General features: G+C 33.9%; 1 protein-coding gene across 2 annotated transcripts in view; it reads left to right on the forward strand.

The window, feature by feature from the left end:
• The window catches only part of ADAMTS6 (ADAM metallopeptidase with thrombospondin type 1 motif 6), a 322,344-nt gene that overhangs the window by 246,777 nt on the left and 49,747 nt on the right, over positions 1-25,820 (forward strand). For both annotated transcript variants that reach the window (XM_047752832.1, XM_047752915.1), the window contains 6 exons: positions 1,334-1,436; positions 7,964-8,097; positions 9,686-9,809; positions 10,338-10,418; positions 19,604-19,767; positions 20,191-20,329. In XM_047752832.1, coding sequence (XP_047608788.1) covers positions 1,334-1,436; positions 7,964-8,097; positions 9,686-9,809; positions 10,338-10,418; positions 19,604-19,767; positions 20,191-20,329 — 745 coding nt within the window. The remainder of the gene's footprint in view (positions 1-1,333; positions 1,437-7,963; positions 8,098-9,685; positions 9,810-10,337; positions 10,419-19,603; positions 19,768-20,190; positions 20,330-25,820) is intronic.

Genomic DNA, 25,820 nt, shown 5'->3' on the forward strand with positions numbered 1-25,820 from the left:
AAATTTTTTTAAAGGGCAAGCAAAAAGGGTAATTTGACAGGCAAAACCATTAGGTTTAGCATTACACTGTCACATTTTAATGTGCAGAAAATATTTTAAAGTGAAAGCCTCATAACAGAATGTAAACCCTTTGCCACTATTTTCAAAATCTGAGGCTTTGCACTTGATATGATAGACATTTGAACTATATTATATAGGAAGTAATGATGGCCATGCATGTATTTGCATATTGTGCTCTGTTTTTTTGCACATGCTTCAAGGGACCATTTGCAGTGTATTAACCTCAGGAAACTGTATAAAGTAAATGTGGAGATCTGAGAGAGGGTAGTATAATGTCCTCAGAGTGAACTCTGAGAATGTAACATGCTCACCATTTATTTACAATTGAAAATTTCATTTGATGGCTAGTTCTGTTCTGTTATTTTTAAGGGGAATGTTTGTTTTCCCCATCCATGTTTCAAAAGCAACAACTTTGCTTTTTAGGTGCTACTGTTTGAGTTATTCAAATTAAGTCATATTTCTTGAATTCTATGAGTAGTTGTATTTTTAATTCTTTGTGAACTTAAAGATTGAATTTAGGATGGCTCTGTGGTATTTGGAATCTAGACCAAGCTAGATTGTCAAGATTTTCTTCTTTAAAAAACAGGTAGAAGAAGCATTCCAAACTTTTAAAAACAAATAATCCTCTTTTCCACTACCCAACACATGTATGTTTTGAAATATTAGGATTTTATTTTCTGTGATTGTAATAGATTAAATGTAAATCTTAATAAGTCCAAATTCCTTGAATTTAAAGGTGTTTAGACTTGAAGCCTAGTATGTTGCTCATTTTATTCCACATCTTAGAATACAGTTTTTTTTCCAGGGCTAGGCAGTAAACAGCTATAATAGTTGGGATCCAAACCACAATTAGTAGTGCTAAATGTCATGTTAAAACCTGTCTTTTATTTTCTTAAATAAAGAGCTGGACCTCAAATACTGTTACCGAATAGGATTTTGTATTTTAGTTTCTTCACCTATTTTTTATGTGTGTTTATAAGGGGTTACCTGATGGACTGATTGCCAAGTGGAACATGAGATGCATCGGAGTGTAAAGTTATATGGAAAATGTCTAACACTTTGTTTAAATTACTTCAGTTATTTCTTCTGTGGCTAAGATTATAATTCAGACACTTCAGTCTGTATACTGCTTGTAAAACAGTAAAGTAAATGCCAGAACTACGCCAGAGAATAAGGGAGTGAGTTAATGTGATGGAGTTCAGACACTTAATTTTAGGGACATTGTCCCTTGGTTATGGCATTTTTCAACAATCATGGTTTTATTTTATTTTAGCCATGTCCTTTGGGGGCCCGAGATTTTCGAGAGAAACAGTGTGCAGACTTTGACAATATGCCTTTCCGTGGAAAGTATTATAACTGGAAACCCTATACTGGAGGTAATGTATAACCTGGCAGAATTTTCATAATGCCTCAGAGCTTTGCAAATGTAAGAGTATTTAAATATGTACAAACACACTCACACATTAATATACATACTAGTAAAAATTAGTGATTGCAAATCAAAGCAGGAAAGTGCTTCTAGTGCTATAAAGGTCTCATATTTAGTTTTCCTGTAATATAGTTAATGTGTTAGTACAAATGATCGGAAATCATTTTTTAAACCTAATTCTATTTAACAAGGTACAAAGTTTCTAGAAAGTTTCGAGACTCCTTTAGGGTATATGGACACTATACTATAATAATTTACAATCATCGAATATTTGGAATTATTACCCTAAAAAATATAGCAATATAAATCCATTCAAAAGAGGCCAGGAAGATTTGTTTCTTTCTTGGTCATGGACCAAGAATCCTTCCATAGATGATTATTGTTCTTCTTCTTTTTTTTTTTTTCTTTTTTCTGACCACACCTGTGGCATGCAGATGTTCCCAAGCCAGTGATTGAATCTGTGCCACAGCAGCAACCCAAGCCACAGCAGTGACAATGCCAGATCCTTAACCCACTATGCCACCAAGGAACTCTGCTTATTGTTCTTTTTTTAGGGAATCATTTTTCGCTCTTTATTTTGGCCAAGTATTTTCCAACATAAAGCAATATTAAAACAACTTTACAGTGACAACTGTATACCCACCATTGAGATTCTATCATTAATATTTTAATATACTTTCTTTATTACCATGTCTAGTCATCTCAATTCATTCAGTTTTTCAGGTGCATTTTAAAATAAATTGTAGTCATCAGTATGTATAATATTAACCACAGTTCAATATTTATCTACTTTTTTCTTTTGAGGGAAGATTATATAGAATGAAATTCTCAAAATTAAGTGTATTTTCCCTGAGTTTTGACGATTGCACACACCCGTGAAACCGTACTGAGGTCTAGAACATTACCATTACCTCCAAAAGTCTCATAGTCCTGATAGTTCTTTCTAGTTAGTATCTGCCTCTATCTACTTCCAAGAGATAACCAATGCTGATTTTTTCCCAATACCCTTGATTATTTTTGTCTGTTCTGGAACTTCATGTAAATGAAATCATGCCATGTTTACTCTTTTGTGCAAGGCTTCTTTAAACCTAATGTTTCTGAGTTCCATCCATATCATTGCACATGTAATTAGTTCATTCCTTTTTATTGATGAGCAGTATTCCATTGTACTAACCAGTTTGCTTTTCCATTCTGCTATAGATGGAAACCTTGGTAGTTTCTAGTTTTCAGCTCTTATGAATAAGCTTCTATGAACAGTTGTACATAAGTCTTTTTGTAGGCATATGTTTTTATTTCTTTTGGGTAAATTCTTAGGCATAGAATTACTGGACATTAGGGTAGGTGTGAGTTTAGTTTTCAGAGAAACTGCCATATGTTTTCCCAAAGCGATTGTACAGTCACACTCCCACCAACAAAGTGTGAGAGTTCTGTTTGTTCCCCATCCTTGCCAACATTTGGTATTGACAGTCTTCTGATGGCTATATTAAGTTGTCTCAGTGCAGTTTTAATTTGCATTTTCTGATCACTGAATATGTTGAGCACAGTCTCATGTGCTTAATGAGTATTTATATATCTTATAAAATGTTTTTTTAAATCCTTTGCCTATTTTTAAATTGGTCATTTATCTTTTTATTCTCAAATGATTCATTTATCAGATAGGTTTTACAGATATTTTCTCACAGCCTATGGCTTTCTTTATTTTTACTTTATTTTCTCTACTTTTTAAATGGTTTTTTGGATGCGTATAAGATTTTAATTTTTATTAATTCTGATTTTTCAATTTTTAAAAATTTTGTGGTCATTGTGTTCTGTGTTTTGTCATCTAAATCCTTGCCTACCTTAACTCAAGAAAATATTTATGTTTTCTTCTAAAAGCCTTAAGGTTTTGCTCTGTATATTTAACAGTGATTTGGGGCTATGGTGTGTTTTTGTAGTGTATTCGGACTCTGTTTTGTTTCATTGATCTACTTGTCAATCCTGTGCTGGTACCACACTGACTTGATGACTTTACTTGTGTAGTCTTGGACAGAAGTAGTATAAGCTCCTCCTACTTGGATCTTTTTTCAGGATTCTTTAGATAGTCTAAGTGCTTTGCACTTCTGCATAAATCTTTGAATCGGTTGTTATCTTTTACAAGTCCAAACATATTGGACTTGTAATTGCTGTCATGTTGAAGCTATACTTCAATTGAAGGAGAACTAATTTACTAACAATAATGCATTTTCCAACTTAGGAACATGGTATATATCTCCATGTTTTCTTTAATTTCTCTCAGTTCTGCTCTATAGTTTTAGGCGTAAGATCTTGCACATCTTTTGTTAAATCTATTCCTGAGCAATTTATGGCTTTGACACATAAATAAAAGGTAAACATTTTTTATTTTCAATTATTTGCTCTAACATATAAAAACAAAATATATTTTTATATATTAACTTTGTATTCTGTGCCATTTAAAAATTCCGCTTATACTAATAGTTGTTTTATAGATTGCTTAGAATTTTCTTGGTAACTAGTCATGTTATGACTATTTCTGTGATTATTGGTTTTTTGTTTGTTTTGGCCACACCTGGGGCATGCAAACTATTTATTTCAGTTTTTTGTGCCTTTTTATTTTATTTTCTTTCCTTAATTCACTGTCTTGGCACTTCAGTATAATTTGTGCATGTATTGATTATAAGTGGTTTTCTTTTTTATTCTGTTAATATGGTGATTTAGTCGATAGATTTTATAATGTCAAACAAAAATTTTATTCCCAGAATAAGCCCTATGGGATGATGATTTATTATCTTTTTATATGTTATTGAATTTAATGCTAATATTTGATTAAGGTTGTTTACATTTATCTTCATAAGGAATACTGATTTGTATATTTTTTTCTTGTCATGTTTTTGACAAATTTTGGTATCAGTGTTACTCTGACTTCCATAAATAGAATCTTGTTTTATTCTAAAAGAGTTTGTAGGATTTATAATATTTTTTCTTTAGAATAGATTTTACTTATAAAATCATCTAGGCTTGATCTTTCCTTTGTGAAAAGAATTTTTATTACAAATTCGACTCCTTTAATAAAGAGCTACTCAGATTTTTTAAAATTCTTATGTCAGTTTTTGAATTTGTATCTTCAAGAAATTTACATTACCTGCATATTGTCCAGTTTATTAGCAGTAAATTGATCCTAACATTCTCGTATTATCCTGTTTAATATCTGTAAGATCCATAGTGATATATACTCTTTTTTTTTTTTTTTTTGTCCTTTCTAGGGCTGCACCTGAGGCATTTGGAAGTTCCCAGGCTAGGGGTCAAATCAGAGCTGTAGCTGCTGGCCTACTCCACAACCACAGCAATGCCAGATCTGAGCTGGGTATGTGACTTATACCACAGCTCAAAGCAATCCCAGATCTTCAACCCACTGAGCAAGGCCAGGGATTGAACCTGTATCCTCATGAATACTAGTTAGATTCATTTCCACTGCACCACAACAGGAACTCCCTCAAAATATTTTCTTATTTACATTGTGATTCTTCTTTGGGTTATGTAATTTTAATTTCCAAATAGTTGAAAATTTTCTATATTTTTGTTATTGATTTATAATTTAATTATATTTTATGATCAGAGAAACTGTATGATTTAATTTTTTAAATGAAATGAGATTTGTTTTATGATATAGCTTATTGTCAGTTTTAATGAATGTTCTGTGTATACTTGAAAAGGACAGTGTTTTCTCTAATTGTTGGATATAGTGTTCTATATGATCATGAGATCAGGTTGACTGATAATATTGTTCAGATTTTTTGTATTCTTTCTGATTTTTTTCTGCTCTGTTTTTTTTTTAACCAGTTCCTGAGAAAAGCATGTTAAAATCTTCAGCTATCATATAGCTTTGCTTTTTGTGTGTGGGTATAGATTTTTGTTTCATGTATTTTGCCTATACATTTGTCTTACTGTATGAGAAGGAAGTCTCTGAAATAATTCTCAGATTTGAATTAGCATCTAGATAATTGTGTGCTTAGTAAATTAACCATAAACTCATAATAAGCTTTAACTGAAGGTAATTGCTAATGTGACCTTCCATTTAGAGAATCATCTTAAATCTTTTCTTGAAATAATAGAAGTACCTCTTCTGAAAACTTACTGTAGCAGAGGAAGCTGAACACATCTTCAGCAATAAAAAAAAGAATAAATTGGAGTTTCCATTGTGGCACAGGGTTAATACCCCGACTGCAGCATCTCAGGTCTCTGTGGAGGGAGTTAGATCTCTGGCCTGGCACAGTGGACTAAAGAATCTAATGTCACCACAGCTATGGTTTAAGTCGCAGCTGCAGCCTGAATTCAGTCCCTGGCCCGGGAACTTCCATATGCCACAGGTGTGGCCATTTAAAAAAAAAAGAAGAAATTTATTTCTATTATTATCACATAGCGTAGTGGGCTAAGGAATACGACCATAGCATTTATATGCTCTGCTTATCAAATACTGCCTTACATAATTAATGCTAAAATTGTATAAACAAAAGGCTCATGTTCTCTTTTTAAAGCCTGGTACATAAAAAGCTACATTAAATTTCAAAGCATTACAATAAAAAAATGGGGAAAGAACTATACTGAGTAGTAATGAAAAAAATCCCAGTAAGATCTATCAAAATTTAGAGCAATTGTATTCACAAGAATCTTCTAAGAATAAATATAATACCTTGATTATCAGTCTAGGAAGATTTATGTTCTCAGTATAGTAAAATATATCGTGAATCTAAGACTAATAATAACATGTTATATATAAATTCTATAACCTATAGACATTGAAAATGGAAGAAAACATGGACTTAAGCCAGAGGTTATTAACTGGCAATTTAGGAACTGTTTTTACTTAGATACATGTGTAGCCTCCACAGTATTTTTGAAAACTTTAAATGAGTTTCCAAGAAAAATTTATATTTTTAAAATCTATGTTTTCATCTTCTCTTGAAAAAACAGAATGTTTGACAATATTGGGCCTTCTTACATGACAACTGTCAAATGTAACAGTGATCTCCTTTAATGGAATATTATCTCTCTAATTTATTATTATTTCCACCATTTAGTTGGCTTCTCTTTTATTTCCCCCTGTGGAAACTTGGTTTCTATCTTCACTGAGATGTAGGCATGTCATTTCACCTTTCTGCCTAATTTTCTTTTTTTAGAGGTAGTCTTCTTTATTTCATAGAAATTTTATCAGCATCATTAGAATAAGGCCAGAGTGTTTTAAACCTCCTACAACAAAGGTTCAACAGAATGTATTTTTAAGTGATAATTTCCAAGAAATAATTACATATTTATAAATAGCTTTTTATGTATTTTTTTTTCTGGTTGCACCCTAAGCATGTGAAAGTTGCCAGGCCAGGGATCAAACCCACACCACAGCAGGGACTGAGTCACGGCAGTGACAATACCACATCCTTAACCTGCTGCTCCACAAGAGAACTCCTGTATGATGTTCAATAAAATAAATCCATATTTATTGCTACTTTTCCAATATATTAAAAAGTTTTGATATGCACTGTGCTTGTTTTTTTAAATTGCTATTATTTATGCCTTTTTTTTTTTTTGTCTTTTTGCCATTTCTTGGGCCGCTCCCGCGGCATATGAAGGTTCCCAGGCTAGGGGTCTAATCGGAGCTGTAGCCGCCAGCCTACGCCAGAGCCACAGCAATGGGGGATCCGAGCCGTGTCTGCACCCTACACCACAGCAATGCTGGATCGTTAACCCACTGAGCAAGGGCAGGGACCGAACCCGCAACCTCATGGTTCCCAGTCGGATTCGTTAACCACTGCGCCACGACGGGAACTCCCTATTTTTTAAAGTTTTTATTCAATTTAAACTAAAAAAGTTTGATGCTATGTAATATTTATCTTTGATTTATTAATCTTATAATAATTAGTCAAATTTAATACTATAATTTTATTTTTGATTTACTAATCTCGTAAGAATTCTTTTCCTGCTAGAGCCGCATTCATGGAGTATATAATATGTTTATATTTTACAACTATCATATTTCTGCTAGAAGAAGCAATTTTTGTATCATATACAGTAACAAGTGACATAATTTGCATAAATTCCTATTTGTCATATGAGGTCATCCTCAAGACCTTCTTAAAATTTATCTCCATAGTTTTTATTTCCTTAGTTTTTAAAAATAGCTATTATTTCATCCATTTTTTCCAACATTCATTTACCTCCACTGTGTTCCCTTTTGACATAAAATACATTGAAAAAATATATAAGAAATACTTGAAAAGATTACTCAGCAGGTCTTCCTTCAAGTTGCACAAGAATGCAAGTAGACATGAAATTTTAGCAAAGAAGGAAAAGAACCTACACATCTAGGTAAATATAGTCAAGGAATGATGTCTGTATCAATTGTAAATTTGCCGTGGATAGTATTAAATCACTGTTCCTTAGGAGAACCGCTCCATTTATTTCTCTTCTATTATATTCATCCAGGTGGGGTAAAACCTTGTGCATTAAACTGCTTGGCTGAAGGTTACAATTTCTACACTGAACGTGCCCCTGCAGTGATTGATGGAACTCAGTGCAATGCTGATTCACTGGATATCTGTATCAATGGAGAATGCAAGGTTGCTAAGATTATGAATTTCACTCCTTTTTTGTTGGGGGTCTTTGAGACTTTTGTCTTTTTCTCAGATATTAATTCCTAATTAATACCATGTTCATTTTTAATAAAGAGAGCTATGTTTTAGAGTACTAATTTTCACTAAGAAAATATACATAAAGTTAGAATTATCCATTCAGATTCAAGCACCATGCAAATGTGATTTATTCTGGTCTTCAACTTATGTTTTTAGGGATTGCTAGAGCTATGAAAATATTTTGGAATGTAATTTCATTATTCTTCTGTTTACAAACAAAACGATAGAAAAAGTGAGGGAATGAGGATTCCAACTCTTATTTATATGGCTACTGTGTATTCTCAAAGATTATTTTATATATTTCATAGTAAAATATTTTCTCAGAATATGAAACAGCTAGGCTCCTCCCATTTGTCTTCTTTTGAAGCATTTATGATGGTTTTCATTATAGAATTAGTCTTACTTTATTAAAATATTTACTTCAGCAGATTAGCCAGGCCATTTAGGAATGGCAGAAGCAAATCCCAAGTATTTTTCTAGACCTGTGTATGAATCTTATCATAAGAAAAGCCACAAAAACCACTTTTCTCTTAATTTTTTCCTTGTTTTTTTGTTTACCTTAAAGAGAAACACAAAACTAAGTGCCAGAAACTGAGAAAGATGAGATTTTAAAAAATGATTTTAGTCTCATAATTTCTTGCAAGTTGATGTCCTGGTTAACTTGCCTCCAAATGTATCTGATGATGCAGTGTGTGTGTGTGTGTGTGTGTGTGTGTGTGTGGTGTGTGTTGTGTGTGTGTGTGTGTACTTGAAGGGAAAGTTGTTTCTAGGACAGTATTAAAATGTTTTTCAGAATACAACCAGGTACAGGTTGTATTCAGAGATTACATGCCTGGTATCAATACCTAGAAGTCAAACTACAAACTTAACTGCCAGAATGCACCAAAAATATATAAAAATCCACATTTCTATAATTAAATGAAAAATCAAAAGGTAGAGTTTCAGCTTCTAAAATTGCATGTTCACATTTCCTTTGTCTTTATGATAATTTTATTCAACTAATGGAAACAGGTATTCATTTTTAGAGATTTACCCAGGCTTGAATTCCACAATTAATCCTTGACGCAGTTAGATATCTAAAAAAGCCAGTGGTTGACAAAGGAAAAACCATAATGCTCAGTCAAAACTCTTGTTGTTATAGCCCTCTGTAGGGCCGTATTACCATTTTCCTTAGATCTTGCATTTCTTAATAGAGGGTATAAATAAGAGCCCATTGTCAACAAATTATAATATTTTAAGAATTAAAGCATGGTATCTATAAATGAAAAAGAAATCTAAGCCAGATTATAGTGGCCATTCCTGGGGAATCTGAATTTTTTTCCTTTAAACTTATGTTTTGAGAAATGTTAGCTAGAATTACTAGAGAATGAAAGTAAACGTGGAAAAAGGAAAGTATTCCCTATTTTGATTTCCTTTACTGGAAAAACAAGTAAATACATAAGTTATATTTATTTGGTTAGTTATGGGTCCAGGAGTTCCTCCTTTTGACACACTGAATATTCTTCTCTGTTTTCAGCATGTAGGTTGTGATAATATTTTGGGATCCGATGCTAGGGAAGATAGATGTCGAGTCTGTGGAGGGGATGGAAGCACATGTGATGCCATTGAAGGGTTCTTCAATGATTCGTTGCCCAGAGGAGGTGAGTGTGTAGAAAGAACTCTTCCTCACACCTCTGGTGTACTTGGAATCGCCAAAGACTTGATTTGCCCCCTTATTTTAAAAATTTCTTTATTTAGATAGATGATTTTTTTTCCCAAATTGATTTCAGTCCTTTAAATATTAAGTGTGACTTCTTGTATAGGTATTTTAAAGAAAGATTATTCCCTTTCTACTTGACTTCATTTAGCCATGTTTCTTTGAGATGAGAATTTCCACAGAGCACTGATGTGGGGGCCATGCATTGAGGAAAAAAAAAAACAACCACCACCAATATTATATATGTCGAGACTTTAAGGATATCTTGAGATAATTTTAGAGAAAAAGAAAAATACTCTAGATATATTCATGAACCCAAAGGGGAATTTGCACATTATTCATAATTTGCAAAGTATAAAGTCAAAGCAAGAATGGAAGAAAAAGGAAACTTATTACTGAATGGTTATTAAACACTCATTTTCTGACAAAAGCTCCAGATGCTGCTTATTACTGGCTCTCTTCTGTGTTCTAGGCTATATGGAAGTTGTGCAGATACCAAGAGGCTCTGTCCACATTGAAGTCAGAGAAATTGCCATGTCAAAGAACTATATTGGTAAGTAGCATATTTTGCTAAATTTTAAAACTTAATGAGGAAAAGCATCACAATATCATGAAGGAAAAGACATACTGCTTTAAGGTAGAACACTTTCATGCTAAAAAGAAGGAAGTTTCACATGAAAGAACTAAACAAAAAATTAGTTTATTAGTAGCTTACTCTTCATGGGGTGGTTATTGATTTTTTAAGTCAATTTTATTGAGGTATAATTTACATATTATAAGATATATCCATTATAAGTGTATAATTCAAAGAATATTTACAATTATGTATCCTTATATATCCATATAAATACCACAACCGAGATGTAGAACATTTCTCTGACTCCAAAACATTCTCTCATTACCCTTCGTAGTCAAGTACCCCTAGCCTTTCCCTCAGAAAACATTGATCTCTTTTCTGACATTATATTACTATTTCACTTTTACTAATTTTGCAATTTCACATAAATAGGATTATACAGCATATAATCTTACATCTGTCTTTTTTTCTTCCGTAGTATTTTTGAGATTCATCTATATTATTGAGTGCATCTGAAGTTCATTCCTTTTTATTGCCAAATAGTATTCCATAGTATGGATATACCATGATTCATTTATCCATTCACTTGTTAATGGATATTTTGGTCATTTCCAGTCTTCAACTATTATAAATAAAGCTTCTTTGGACATTCATAGACAAGTTTTGTGTGAACATATATTTTCATTTCTTCTGGATAAAAAACCTAGGAGTGAAATCACGCAGTCATATGATAAGTACATGGTTAACTTTATAAAAAATTAACTCTTTTCTAAAGTGGTTGTATCGTTTATATACTCATAAATAATGTGAAAGAGTTGCAGTTGCTCCACATTCTTTTTTCTTTTTTTCTTTTGTCTTTTTTGTTGTTGTTGTTGTTGCTATTTCTTGGGCCGCTCCCGCGGCATATGGAGGTTCCCAGGCTAGGGGTCGAATTGGAGCTGTAGCCCCCGGCCTATGCCAGAGCCACAGCAACGCGGGATCCGAGCCGCGTCTGCAACCTACACCACAGCTCACAGCAGCACCAGATCGTTAACCCACTGAGCAAGGGCAGGGACCGAACCCGCAACCTCATGGTTCCTAGTCGGATTCGTTAACCACTGCGCCACGACGGGAACTCCTGCTCCACATTCTTTATAGTTTCGGTATTGTCAGTCATTTTCTTTACTCATATAGATGTATTTTTTATGAAGTCTGAATAAATATTTTGTCTATTTAAAATTTTTTTCTTTTTATCAAGTTATGTGTTCTTTATATATTCTAGTTATGTCTTTGTTCAACCATATGTTTTATGAATATTTTTTCCAGTCCGTGGCTTGCTTATTTCTGTTCTTAATGGTGCTTTTAATTTTGATGAAATCTAATTTATTCATTTTTTTATGGTTCGTGCTTTCATGTCCTACCTTAGAAATTTTGCCTATTCCAAGGTTCCAAAGATTGTTTATACTGTCTTAAAGAAACTATGGGTTTATCTTTTTTACATTTAGATATATGTTCCATTTGAAATTTTTATGTAATGTATAAAGTAAGGATTTGAGATTCAGTTATTTTCACATGTATGTTAATTTACTATAGCACCATTTGTTCAAGACTATTATTTCTCCATTGACTTAACATTTTTGTTAGAGATCAACTGCACATGAATATGTGGATCTGTTTCTGTTCCCTCCCATTGATGCATATGTCTATCCTTAAACCAAAACCACACTATATTGATTAATAGAGGTCTTAAAAATAGGAAGCATTTGTTCCTCTTTCTCAAAGTTACTTTTGCTTTTTTAGGTCCCTTACATTTCTGTATAGATTTTATAGTCAACTTTTCAATTTCTACAAGAAGAGATTATATAGAATCTATTGATCAATTTGAGGAAAATGGACATCTCAAAAATATTATCTTCCAACACATTAAAAGATTTAACCTGTATATTTATTTCAGTCTCACATTTGTTCACTAACGCTTATTTTTCAGTGTACAGTTCATAACATATATATATTTTTTTTTTTTGGTCTTTTTGCCATTTCTTGGGCTGCTCCCATGGCATATGGAGGTTCCCAGGCTAGGGGTCTAATCAGAATTATAGCTGCTGGCCTCCACCACAGCCACAGCAACGCAGGATCCGAGCCGCGTCTGCAACCTACACCACAGCTCACGGCAACGTCGGATCGTTAACCCACTGAGCAAGGGCAGGGACTGAACCCACAACCTTATGGTTTCTAGTTGGATTCGTTAACCACTGCGCCACAACGGGAACTCCAACATATATATTTTTTAAATGTATTACTAAATATTTCATGCTTTTTGATGTTTTTGTAAACAATATTGATATTTTAACTTCACATTTGAAATGTTAGTTGTTATATATTGATTTATTTTCATATTGACCTCATAACCTGTGACCTGGTTATACTCACATATTAATTCTAATAGATGTTTTGTAGATGTCTAGATTTTCAACATAGATTATCATGTCCTTTAAAAAAGGCAGTTTCAATTCTGTCCTTCCAATATTTGTCTTTTATTTATTTTTTCTTGCCTTATAATAATGTCAGGACCTTCAGAACAATGTTCAATAGAAGTGTGGAGACTGAACATCCTTTCATTGTTACTTATCTTAAGGAGAAAGTATTTAGTTTTTTTTAACCACTAATACAATGTTAGTTAGAAGATTTATGTAGCTGCCCTTTATCAAGTTGAGGAAGTTCCTTTCTATTTTTTAGTTCTGAGTTTTTCCCTACTTTTCCCTATTAATATAGTAAATGCATAGATTAGTTTTCAAGTGTTAAATCAATCTAGCATTCTTGGGATGAAAATCACTTTGTCATAATTTATTATCCTTGTATATTGCAGCAATTGATTTAGTAATATTCTCTTAAGAATATTTACATCTAGGAGTTCCCATCATGGCACAGTGGAAACGAATCCGACTAGGAACCATGAGGTTGCGTGTTCATTCTCTGGCCTCGCTCAGTAGGTTAAGGATCCGGTGTTGCTGTGAGCTGTGGTGTAGGTCCCAGACATGTCTCGGATCTGATGTTGCTGTGGCTGTGGTGTAGGCTGGCAGCTGTAGCTCTGCTTAGACCCCTAGCCTGGGAACCTCAAGTGCTGTGGGTGTGGCCCTAAAAGGACAAAAGACCAAAAAAAAAAAAAAAGAATATTTACGTCTATATTCATGAGGAATATCAGTGTCTAATCTTTTCTTATAATATCCTTGTTGGTTTTTATGTCAGGGTAAATCTGGCCTCTTAAAGTGGATTGGGATGTATTCCTTTCTCCTCTATTTTCTGAAAAAATATGGGTAAAATTGATATTATTCCTTATTATTTTATAGAATTCAACTCTGAAGCCATCTGGGCTGGAGTTTTCTTTTGGGGAAGTTTTTCATTAAAAATTTAGTTTCTGTAATAACTCTAAAGTTGTAGAATTTACTGGTATAACACACATAATATTCCTTTATCATTGTCTTTTAATGTCTGTAGGATATATAGTGATGGCTCTCCTCTCATTCCTCACATTAGTGATCTGTATCTTCTTTTTCTTGATCATTCTACTGAGGGATTTATTAATTTTATAGATCTTTTCAAAGAACAAGCTTTTGGTTTAAATGATGTTATTATTTCTCCATTTTCCATTGATTCCTACTTTTTGTTATTTCATTTCTGCTATTCACTTTTTGTTTGATTTGTTTTTCTAGTTTCTCAAGATAGAAACAGATTATTGATTTTTTGAATTTTTTTCTACTCTAAAATAAGTGTTTTGCAGTATAAATTTCCCTCTAAGCACTGCTTTAACTTCATTGCATATATTTGATGTTTTTTTTTTCATTAACACTCAATTTAAAATATTTTTTAGTTATCACTGGCTAGAAGATATTATTTAATTTCCAAACATTTGAGTGAGAGGTGGGTTCCTGATGTTGCTCCTGATTTTTAGTTTAATTTTGTTGTGGGCAGAGAAGATACTTTGTATGATTTTAGTTCTTTTGTTGAGGTTTATTTATAATCCAGAATATATGTGGTATATCTTAGTGAATGCTCCGTGTGCACTTGAGAAGAATGTGTATTATGGTGTTATTGGGTTTAGTATTCCATAAATGTCAATTAGATTAAATTGGTTGATAGTTTTGTTCAAGTCTTCTACATTCTTATTTATTTTCTGCCTCCTTGTTTCAGCAAATATTGAAAGAATCATTTTAAAATCTCCAACTAGAATTGTGGATTTGTTTATTTCTCCCATTAGTTTGTAAGGTTTTGCTTCATTTTTTTGAAACTTTGTTGTCAGGAGTTTAGACATTTAAGATTGCTAGATTTTCTTGATATATTAAGCTCTTTATAATTGTCAGATGTTTCTCCTTCTCCCTGATAATATTCTTTATCCACATCCATTTTGTCTGATACTAATCTAACCGCACACAGACTTCTTCTAATTAGTGCTTGCGTGGTTAATTCTTTTTCATCCATCACTTTTCTCATGTAGGTATTTCTGAACTTAAATATGTTTTGTTTAGACAGCTTGTAGTTTGATCCTGATTTCTTCTTGTGTCTAACAATCTTTGCCTTCTCAATTACCATCTCTAAACGGGGTGCTTAACAAACTTTTTCTGAAAAGGGCCAGATGTAAATATTTTCAGCTTTATAGGACATGAAGTCTCTATTTCAGCTTTTTAGTTCTACAATTGTAATGTGAAAGCAGTATATAGATAATATATAAATAAATGAGTATGGTTGTGTTACAGTAAACTTTACTTACAAAACAGGTGATGGGCCATAGTTTGCCAGCTCCTTGTCTGGATCATTTATATTTAATGTAATTTTATTAAAATAATTGGATTTAAGTCTACCATTTTGCTATTTTTCCACTTGTTCCATGTATTTTTTCCCTTTATTCTACTTTTATGTCTTTTAGATTTATCAAGTGTTTTATAGTATTTCATTTGATCTCTACTAATGGCTTGTTACCTACACTTGTTTTGTTTAATTAGTAGTTGCTGTAGAGTTCAAAAAATGCATCTTTAATTTTTCACAATGTACCTTCAAGTAAAAGTACACTATTTTATGTATAATGCAAGATCCTTATAATTGTTCATTTCCATTGTCTTCTTCCATCCCTTGCGTTATTTCTTAAAAACAAATCTTACTTCTTCCTATGTTATAAACCCCACAATACATTGTAATTATTTTTGTTGTAAAGAGTTAGTTATCTTTATTATTTTCTACTTACCTGCATATCTACTGTATCAGGCATATATTCTTTCTTTGTGTGCATCTCTCTATATGTCTTCCAGTTTCTTCTCATTATATTTGTTTTCCTTTAAAATCCTGAGTATAATAGCTGTTTGAAAGTTATTTTTTGCTAATTCCATAATTTCTGTCATTTCTGGGTCTGTTGCTTTTACTTGGCTTTCTTCTTGATGTGGACCATATTTTCCCCCTTCTTCCCATTTGTAATAATTTTTCATTGGATATTGTACATTGTGAAGGTTTTAAATCAAAGGCCTCTATTTTTGTTGTTGTTGTTTTTCCTTTAAAGAGTGTTAAGTAACTTGTAGATGAGTTTGACCTTTTTTTTTTTTTTTTTTTTTGTCTTTTTAATCCCATACTCACAGTATACAGAAATTCTCAGGCTAGGGGTCAAATCTGAGCCATAGCTGCTGGCCTACACCACAACCACAGCAATGCCTGATCCAAGCTGTATCCTTGACCTATCTGCAGCTTCTAGCAACACTGGATCCTTAACCCTCTGAGTAAGGCCAGGGATGGAACTCACATCCTCATGGACACTAGTCAGGTTCTTAACCCCCGAGCCACAATGGGAACTCCAAGCTTGATCTTTTTGAGGCTTGTGTTTGAGCTTTGTTAGGTGAGTCCAACATAGCCTTTATTCTAGAGTTTGCTCAGCCCTACTACAAAGACATGATTCTGTACTGAATGTACTGGTGGTTGAAACTCTCTGGAGTCTCACCCTAAAAATTTTTCTGCTTGTGGCTTCCTAATAGTTTTTCTGCTTGGCTTCATTTTATCCTATGCATGCATGGATTATTATTCAGCAACAGATTCTCTCTTTTTACTCTAATTCTCTAGTTTTGCGAATTTCAACTATCATAGCCTTTTCAATTTCTGATCTCTGCCTCCTAATTCAGTGAGACCACCAAGTTCTGTTTGGGTTCTCCTGGCCTACACTGACAGAAAGTGCCTCCAGACAGAAAGGTGGGAGGGTATATGACTCACCTTGTTTCCCTTTTTGCATGTGTCACAGTGTTGCACAATCTTGGCCAATGTCTAAAGACAGCTGATTCATGTATTTTGTGAGTTTTCTAATTGTTTACAATTGAAGGGCAAGGTCCAATCCCAGTTATTTAGTTATTTTACATGTAAAGAAGTGGAAATTCTGTTTATTTTGTGTTTGATCCCTTGAGATAAATTTAGACTCTCCACAGACCCCTAGGAAATCTGGATGAGTTCTTATTCTCCTTAAAGTATTACCTCTTTTTTCTTAAATCTTTTAAAAATACTGTATCTGGAATACATCTTTAGATAGGATACCAGTACCATCAGGTTTTTCCTTCCTTTATTTCAGAAGACTCATTTTTATACCATAATTTTAGATTCTTTTCTGCATCAACAAGAATAAAAGCAAAAATAAGATTTCTAGCGTCAGATTTTTCCCTTTGATAAATTCGTTGTCCATAATGCCATATCTTCTTCCCTTAGCAAATTCTTACTCAGTCTTTCTTAAATGTTTGCTGTTTTTTTAAACTATGTTATGTGGTACCAGCAAAGATGAGTTAGGATTCCTTCATTAAATAGATAAAAGAAAATGGAAAGTGAGTGCTTAAATTGAAGGAAAATTTAAAGCTACTAGAGGTTTGGTTTTTATTGTTTCATATCATATAGGCTCAGAAGTCCTTATATAAACTAAATAATTTTGATATTTCAAAGAGACAAAAACCACTGTGAGAATTGAAAATAAAATTTAAATACAAGAAAAATTTAAAAGTAAATAATTTTTAATATTGGTTGGCATGTTCCTGTCTCAAAAGATTAATTAGATTTATTTTTGATAATTAAATGAGCTTTACAGAATATCTGAAGTCAAAAAAAAAGTACAGGCATATTTGCCAGGCAAATGGGGGTGGAAAAATAAAAATGGTCTGTACTTTTTTTTTCTTTTTTTTGGCTGCACCTGTGACATGTGGAAGTTCCCGGGCCAGGGATTGAACGTGTACCATAGCAGTGACGCAGACCACTGTAGTGACAACACCAGATCCTTAACCCACTGCACCACAAGGGAATTCTGATAATGGTCGTTAAGGACAAGTGGTAGAGGTTCAGAGAGTAGGAGATTTTGTGCACCATGAGTCCTTTGGGGCTGCTTTTAGTCCTTTTAGGCTGCTCGTTCATCTGGCCTGGTAAAGTTTTTGAAGAAGCTGGCATACTAACAAAAAATATTAAATTGAGATGCCTGTCACTATCAAAGCATGATAATCATTATAAAATTACCACTCATTTATTTATAGAAGTTTTTCTATAGTTGTGCTAATAACCCTTTCTCTATCTAATATTTTAAAATTTTAATATCTTTCTTCTATACAGGTTTAAAAAATTTGCATGCATATCTGTTAATCTACTTTATAGCTTCTCAGGGTTTTGTCACACTTAAAAAAGCTTTTTCACTACCCAATATTATTTTTAAAAAATACTCTCCAATTTTTTCCCAGCATTTAATAATTTAACTATTTAATTAATAATTTAAATATTTAATAATTTAAATATTTACCCATCTGGCATTTATTTTTTTTCTCTCTTTTTTCTTTAACTTTATTTTTATTGAGGTAATATTCAAATAATAAAGAATTCAAACATTTTATTTTATTTTATTTTGTCTTTTTAGGGTCACACCTGCAGCATATGGAAGTTCCCAGGCTACGGGTCAAATTGGGCCTGTAGCCACTGACCTATACCACAGTCACAGCAACACCAGATCCGAGCCACGTCTGCGACCTACACCACAGCTCACGGCAATGCCAGATCCTTAACCCACTGAATGAGGCCAGGGATTGTACCTACATCCTCATGGATACTAGTCAGATTTGTTTCTGCTGAGCCACAATTCCCCAGAATTCAAACATTTTAAAATGAACAAACATAGGGGCATTTAGTACATACCAGAATATTTTCATTACCTTAAAAGGAACCCCGTATCCATTAAATATTTATTTCCGATTCCCCAGCCCCTGACAACCACCAATCTGCTTTTGCTCCTATGGATTTATTCTGGATATTTCTTATAAATAGAAGCCTATACTATGTGACCTTTTCTGTCCAGCATCTTCCACTTGGTGTAGGTTTTTTGTTTTGTTTTTTTTTTTAAGTTTCCTCCTTACTGGGACATGTACAGTACTTCATTGTTTTTTATAGCTGAATAACATTCCATTATGTCATATATACCACAGTTCGTTTATCCATTCATCCATTGATGGACACTTGGGTTGTTTCTACTTTTGGCTCTTGAGAATAGTGCTGCCATGAACATGCATGTATAAATATTTGAGTACTTATTTCCATTTCCTTTGGAATAGAGTTGTGGTATCTATTCTTATACAAAGAATGAGACAAATTCAACAATTTTTTTCCCTAAAACCTGGTTTTTTGTCTTAGTTCCATTTCTTGGTATTTTTCCTTTATTAATTTAATATGCTTCCTTTGTTATATACTAATTCCCGTACGTATTATGATTATTTCTTAACTGTCCATTTTTTTCTATTGTTCTCTCAGTCTGTGTACCACACTACAGGTTGTTCTTACCCCATATTTATATAACTATTGTTTTAATATTCAAACAGGAGAGTTTGCACACTTCTCCATGCCATCCCCAGTTACTCCTTTAGTCTAATTTTCCTTTCTAGTTCTATGTTTTTATTCCTTTAGATAAGCCTTTCATTCCTTTGTATCAATAACATTATAAATACTTAATATCTTCTTGACATTCAGGTGGAAAACTATTTTAATTTGTACTTAAGAAAATAGTTAAGAATCTCATCTCTAAATGGAAATGAATATTCATTGTGCACTTCAGTGCAGTTATTATCAATGACATTATGGTAAATAAAATTTCATATTTTTAGTTAGACATTGATTTTTTTGTTTTCTTTTAAAATTTTTTTTAGCTTTAAAATCTGAAGGTGATGATTACTATATTAACGGTGCCTGGACTATTGACTGGCCTAGAAAGTTTGATGTTGCTGGAACAGCTTTTCACTATAAGAGACCAACTGATGAACCAGAATCCTTAGAAGCTTTAGGTCCCACCTCTGAAAATCTCATTGTCATGGTAAATATGTCTTTGTCACTTCACTTCTACTCTTTGTAAACCACCCTGTGAGGTAGGAAGGTGCAGTCTTTATTATCTCTATTTTGCAGGTGGTGAAATTAAGGTAAATAAGGTAAAATGATATGCCCAGGGGTGTTAAATATGTGCAAAGTTAAGACCTAATGCTCTTCCCATATGACTGTCTGATCTTTTCACTGCCTGCTCGAATAATATATTTTATAACCAAACAAGGCAAATGAGAGAAATGGCTCCAAATTACCCATGAAAATGGAAGGAGAAAATTCAATATAAATGTATGTGTTCTGAAAGTTGTCTTAAATTTCCTATAAAACTTGTAACATTTTCTTCTTCAAAGGAATAATAAATATCTAAATAAAGGCTCATTGTGTTTTAATTATCTTCACCAGTTGTTTTCAATGGCAGGTTCTGCTTCAGGAACAGAATTTGGGAATTAGGTATAAATTCAACGTCCCCATCACTAGGACGGGCAGTGGAGACAACGAAGTTGGCTTTACATGGAATCATCAGCCTTGGTCAGAATGCTCAGCTACTTGTGCTGGAGGTAAGACACCCACTAGGCAGCCCACCCAGAGGGCAGGATGGAAAGCAAAACATTCTGAGCTATACTTTGTGTTTGCTAAAGAAGCTAATTGGAAACATTTCTTACAGGTTTGCTTCAAGCTGTAATTTAGCAAAAGAAACTTTGCTTTAACTATATTATATTCCGTTTGTTTTTAACCTCATGTAATTTGTACAGATTTGTTGGTAAAATACATCTTGGCACAATGAGTGTCTCTGCTGGTGCTTCTCCCAAGACTATCTTGAAGGTGGGCTGTTTGCTTTTCATGAACACATTCTTGGTAAAGAACATCAAGAGTTTTAAATAAGAAAACGAGCAAGAATCAGACGGCACAGATACAACTTCTTGTAATGGGGGATGAGATTGTATGTCTGTGTGCTTGTGTGTTTATGTTCGTGTGCTTGTGTGTTTCCCACAATCCTATTCAAACTCCCTTCTCCAGTCATCAAAGTTAAGGGGCTATATACTGGGATACTACAATAATTCTAGTCTCTGGGTCTCTGGGTTAATGGTGTTTGCAGACCCCATGATAGTCCCTCAGAGAGGTAGCTGATAGGCGGTGGTTGGTGATGTGTTGGTTGTCCCATGTGCGTTTTTCATGGGTGCCTTTTCCCCACAATTTACTCTATTCCTAATCCTCCTCCCTCTAGTGGCCACCAATGCAATTCTTTACCTCTGGCTGGGAGAGCAGGACAGTTGGCTTCCTTCAAAGCCAACACCCTTGCTGCTGCATGGACTGGTGAGTAGAAGTGCTGTGCAAGCAGCATCTTCCTTCTCTCTGGAGACTAAATGCATCGCCTCCACCGTACACCTTGATCCCAATAGGCAAGGAGACAAACCCATCTCTCAGGCCCAGGCTGGACCAGAGCACCTCACCATTCCAAAAGCAAAGATTAAATTTTGAGTAGTGATATTTAAAATGGGAGAAATGGAACTAAAGTGAATCATCCCATTTTATCCCATATTCCAATGTATCACCTGTTTTTCCTTTTAAATTGCTCAGAAGCATATGATTTACATGGACTTCCTATCTTGACCTATACTCACTGAATCTCTAAACACTTCTGATTCTTAAAGCTTGAATCTGAGAAATTATTTTCACTGAAATTAATAGATTCAGTAATTTTAGATTCATACAGAAATTAATAATAAACTGCAACTCCAACTTCAGTAGTAAACATTACACAAAGAGAACAAATTAATAATGTTTTCCTCCTGAGTGAAGTGTCATGAAACATGGTTATGCATCATCTGTGGCATATTTAAAAAGATCTCTAATTCCCATCTGTTTTATGTGTGAAATGGCTAGTGATTTATAGTATAAAGTTTGAAAAAGTATAAAGCATTACTATTTCTTTTAATAAGATAAAGGATATTTGAAATTAATTGTTCAAGTGAATGCCATTAAATTACATTATTGTGGCATTTATTTATATATATATTTCTTTCTTTGTTCCAATTAAATTCCTTTTTATTTAATCTATAAATTAACTTTCCCCTTTTCACATAACAAAAACAAGTCTTCATGATAATAGTAAGTACATAATTCAGGCCCTGAGGTAGGTGGGATAAGGTTATTTAAAAAGAGTCAAAATAATTTAAAGTTTAGGAAATATAATGAAGAGACTCTAAATGTCGAGGTTGATTAGCTTGGAGAAGAGAAGACTGAAGGGAAGTATATTACTATCTTTAAGTTTGTGATGGAATGTTGAATGGGAAATTCTTAGTGCCTGTTCATCTTTGTACTGAAAATTGCTATATTTGGGGATGGTTTAGATACAGTCTTGTCTGAGGCCAAGGAGGAATTAAGTGAATCCTTAATGTTCTTTCTAACTCTGTGATTTTTTTGCTTGGAAAGGAGGTAGTTCAACAAAAGGAGAGGGGGGAGTCCAAAAGAACTGAATTTAGAAGAAAAGCTATGACTTTATTAAAGTAAAGAAATATGAAAAATCTGAGTGTGTTATTCTTTTCTATAACACTTGTATTGAGAAATCACATTAGAGGACTGATTTCTTATGCTAGGGGATAAAACAAAAGAAAAACAGGGAGAGAGGAAAGCTCCTGGAAAGAGAATTTTCTCTTTGTTATTTGTACTTCTTTCTTCTCTTCTGGAGCTATTGATCCTAGATATTTGGAAGAGAGATGTACAGTGTTTGAAAGTGAGCAGGCGTAGTGTGATGAGCTATCATTTCTTGGTAAGTGGTTCTCAAAGTGTGGTCCCTGGACCAGCAGCATCAGTGTCACCTGAGAATTTATTATAAATGCTTACTTTGGGGTCCTATCTCAAACCTACTGAGCAGAATCTTTCTGGGTAGGGCCCTGAAATCTGTGTTTTAACAAGCTGTCCGAGTGACTCTGATGCTCACTTAAGTTTTGAGTACCACTGGTCCTGATTGAGAGAGAAACTTAAACCTAGCTCTAGACACATAGAATCCATGTCTTCATCACTGAAGTTTATGTATCTCTCTAGACTCATTTTGCATCTAGAAAAATGTCTGGAATATATAGGAACCCAATAAATGTTTACAGATAAGTGAATGAGAAAAAAGAATTACTCATTTTGGCAATTATATATTTGTGTTATTCTTTCCAGTGAGGAAGATGAGAGTTTAGAATTGCTGCTTTTCTTTTTTTTTTTTTTTTTTCCCACTGTACAGCAAGGGGGTCAGGTTATCCTTACATGTATACATTACAATTACATTTTTCCCCCAGCCTTTCTTCTTCTGTTGCAACATGAGTATCTAGACAAAGTTCTCAATGCTATTCAGCAGGATCTCCTTGTAAATCTATTCTAAGTTGTGTCTGAGAAGCCCAAGCTCCCGATCCCTCCCACTCCCTCCCCCTCCCATCAGGCAGCCACAAGTCTCTTCTCCAAGTCCATGATTTTCTTTTCTGAGGAGATGTTCATTTGTGCTGGATATTAGATTCCAGTTATAAGTGATATCATATGGTATTTGTCTTTGTCTTTCTGGCTCATTTCACTCAGTATGAGATTCTCTAGCTCTATCCATGTTGCTGCAAATGGCATTATGTCATTCGTTTTTATGGCTGAGTAGTATTCCATTGTGTATATATGCCACATCTTCCGAATCCAATCATCTGTCGATGGACATTTGGGTTGTTTCCATGTCTTGGCTATTGTGAATAGTGCTAGAATTGCTGCTTTTCTTATTAGGTGGAGCAAAGTGATTACCAAGGAAAGACAATGTAATTTTGATTAGCATAGCTAGTGAAATCAAGTTCCTCTCTTTTGTGTTCTTTACTTTGAATACTTTACTTCAACATATTCCCTAGGATATAGAGTACTGATACCAATTATTGGAATTAATCTTCCTACACATACCCCCACTTTTAACCCCAAGTTCTTTAACTATAGGAGGCAAATCCCTCAGGACTCAGGAATCTTAAAGAGAGAGCCAGAGTTATCTCAGTAATGTTAAATGGAACTTCAGCTACAGTTAAGGAATCCATTAGGGAAGGGTCATTTCTTCTTAGTTTTCACTCAGGAACTACGGATGAATACTATAATGAGTTCTTAATTGGGATACTCCACTCTCATCTTTCCAAGGTGGTGCTAGATATCTTGAGGCTACCAAAACTTTTTAAAATAGAAAAAGAGGAAAAGAAAGCTCTCAAAGAACTTTTAGTTGCCATCTCACAAGACTCCTCAATGTTCTTGCCTGTGCTATCGTGTATATGTCTTATTAATGGCAGTATCTTTGGACTTTGAGTTTGGGAATATGGATAGTTTTCTCATGTGAGATCTTTTAAGATAAGAAATTTCGAGCCTGTTTTTCTGTTGCTTAGCAGACCCAATGACAAATCTAAGGCTACAGGAAGCATTGCTGTGATTCAGTCCAAGAAATGGTCTTTTCTCTGAGTCAGTGATGACACACTTCCTTAGACTAAATAAGAACATTGAGATGCTGTAGGGTGTTGTCTTCAGGATAAATGTGATTTTTAACATACAGTTGTGACTCTTCCTCTGAAAGAAACCCGAGCCCAGTAAAGTAAAACTTGACTATTTTCTGAACCATTGTTACTCCTACTAGAATTTTGTTTCTTTATTCCTTACCCAAACTATTGTACACTCTGCAATTAATGTGACTCCCAAATTTATATGCTACTATTGTATTCATGATTAATGTGTTAAATAATAATGCGTGGCTGGGTAGTGAGAATTGTATTATTTTAAAACATGAAGCTTTAGGAGTATTCTTTAGTAGTAACTCATGCTTATATGCCTTTGCACTGTGACTTTTTAAGTTTTAAATAATAAATAATGTTTATTCATCCTTTGATTTTAATTTTATATACTCTTTTTTTTGTTAGATGTGTGGTTTTCAAGTTTTAGCCTGAATCAGAATCACTTGGAGAGCTTGTTCAAATAAGATTGCTAGGTTCTGATTCCAGTTTCTGATTTGGTAAATTTGGGGCAGACTCCAAAAATTTGCATTTCTATCAAATTTCCCAGGGATGCTGGTGACAGTGGTTCAGAAACCATACTTCAAAAATATTGGGCTAAACATTTAGATTTCATAAAGTAAATGTCTATTAAAACAAAGTGACAAATCTTTTAGGTAATAATCCATATTTTAGTTGTAAGCACATTAAACTAGTCTTTTTAATGATAAATGTATCTATTTCAGCTATATAATTACAAGTAAAATTTTACAGTTTATGAAACATTTTTTAATGCCATTTTTTAATAACTCTGGATCCTGTTTCATTTGCTCATTTTCAATACCATCATAAGATAGGCATTTCTATTGTTATTTCCATTTTGCAGATAAAACTCACATGAAGTAACTTGCTGAAATCAAAACTGAGAAGTCTTGGGGGGGTGGTTAATGGCCGCATCTGTGGCATATGCAAGTTCCCAGGCTATGGGTCAAATTGGAGCTGCAGCAGCAGGCCTGTGCCACAGCCACAGCAGTACTGGATCAGGGCCACATCAGCACCCTGTGCCGCAGCTTCTGGCATCACCTGATCCTTAACCCACTGAGTGAGGCCAGTGCAATTAAACCCACATCCTCACGGAGACTATGTTGGGTCCTTAACCTGCAGAGCCACAGTGGGATGTCCAATTGATTCCTTTTATTGCTATTACATTTTTTTCTTTTTATGGCCACAACTATAGCATATGGAAGTTCTCTGGCTAGGGGTCAAGCTGGAGCTTCATCTGCTGGCCTACACCACAGCCATAGCAATGCCAGATCTGAACCACATCTGCAACCTACACCGCAGATTGCAGCAACTCTGGATCCTTAACCTGCTGAGCAAGGCCAGGGATCAAACCTTCATCCTCATGGACACTGTGTCAGGTTCTTAACCTACTGAGCCACAGCAGGAACTCCATCTGAGTGAATATTTTTTCATGTAGCATTTTCTCTTATAATAAAAATGGTCCTTTAACTTGAACAGAGCTTTTTCATCAGTTGGCACCCTCAGTAGAGCAACACAATACACCCCT

Source organism: Phacochoerus africanus, chromosome 1 (genome assembly GCF_016906955.1).
Source record: "Phacochoerus africanus isolate WHEZ1 chromosome 1, ROS_Pafr_v1, whole genome shotgun sequence".
In the NCBI taxonomy this organism is placed as follows: domain Eukaryota; kingdom Metazoa; phylum Chordata; class Mammalia; order Artiodactyla; family Suidae; genus Phacochoerus; species Phacochoerus africanus.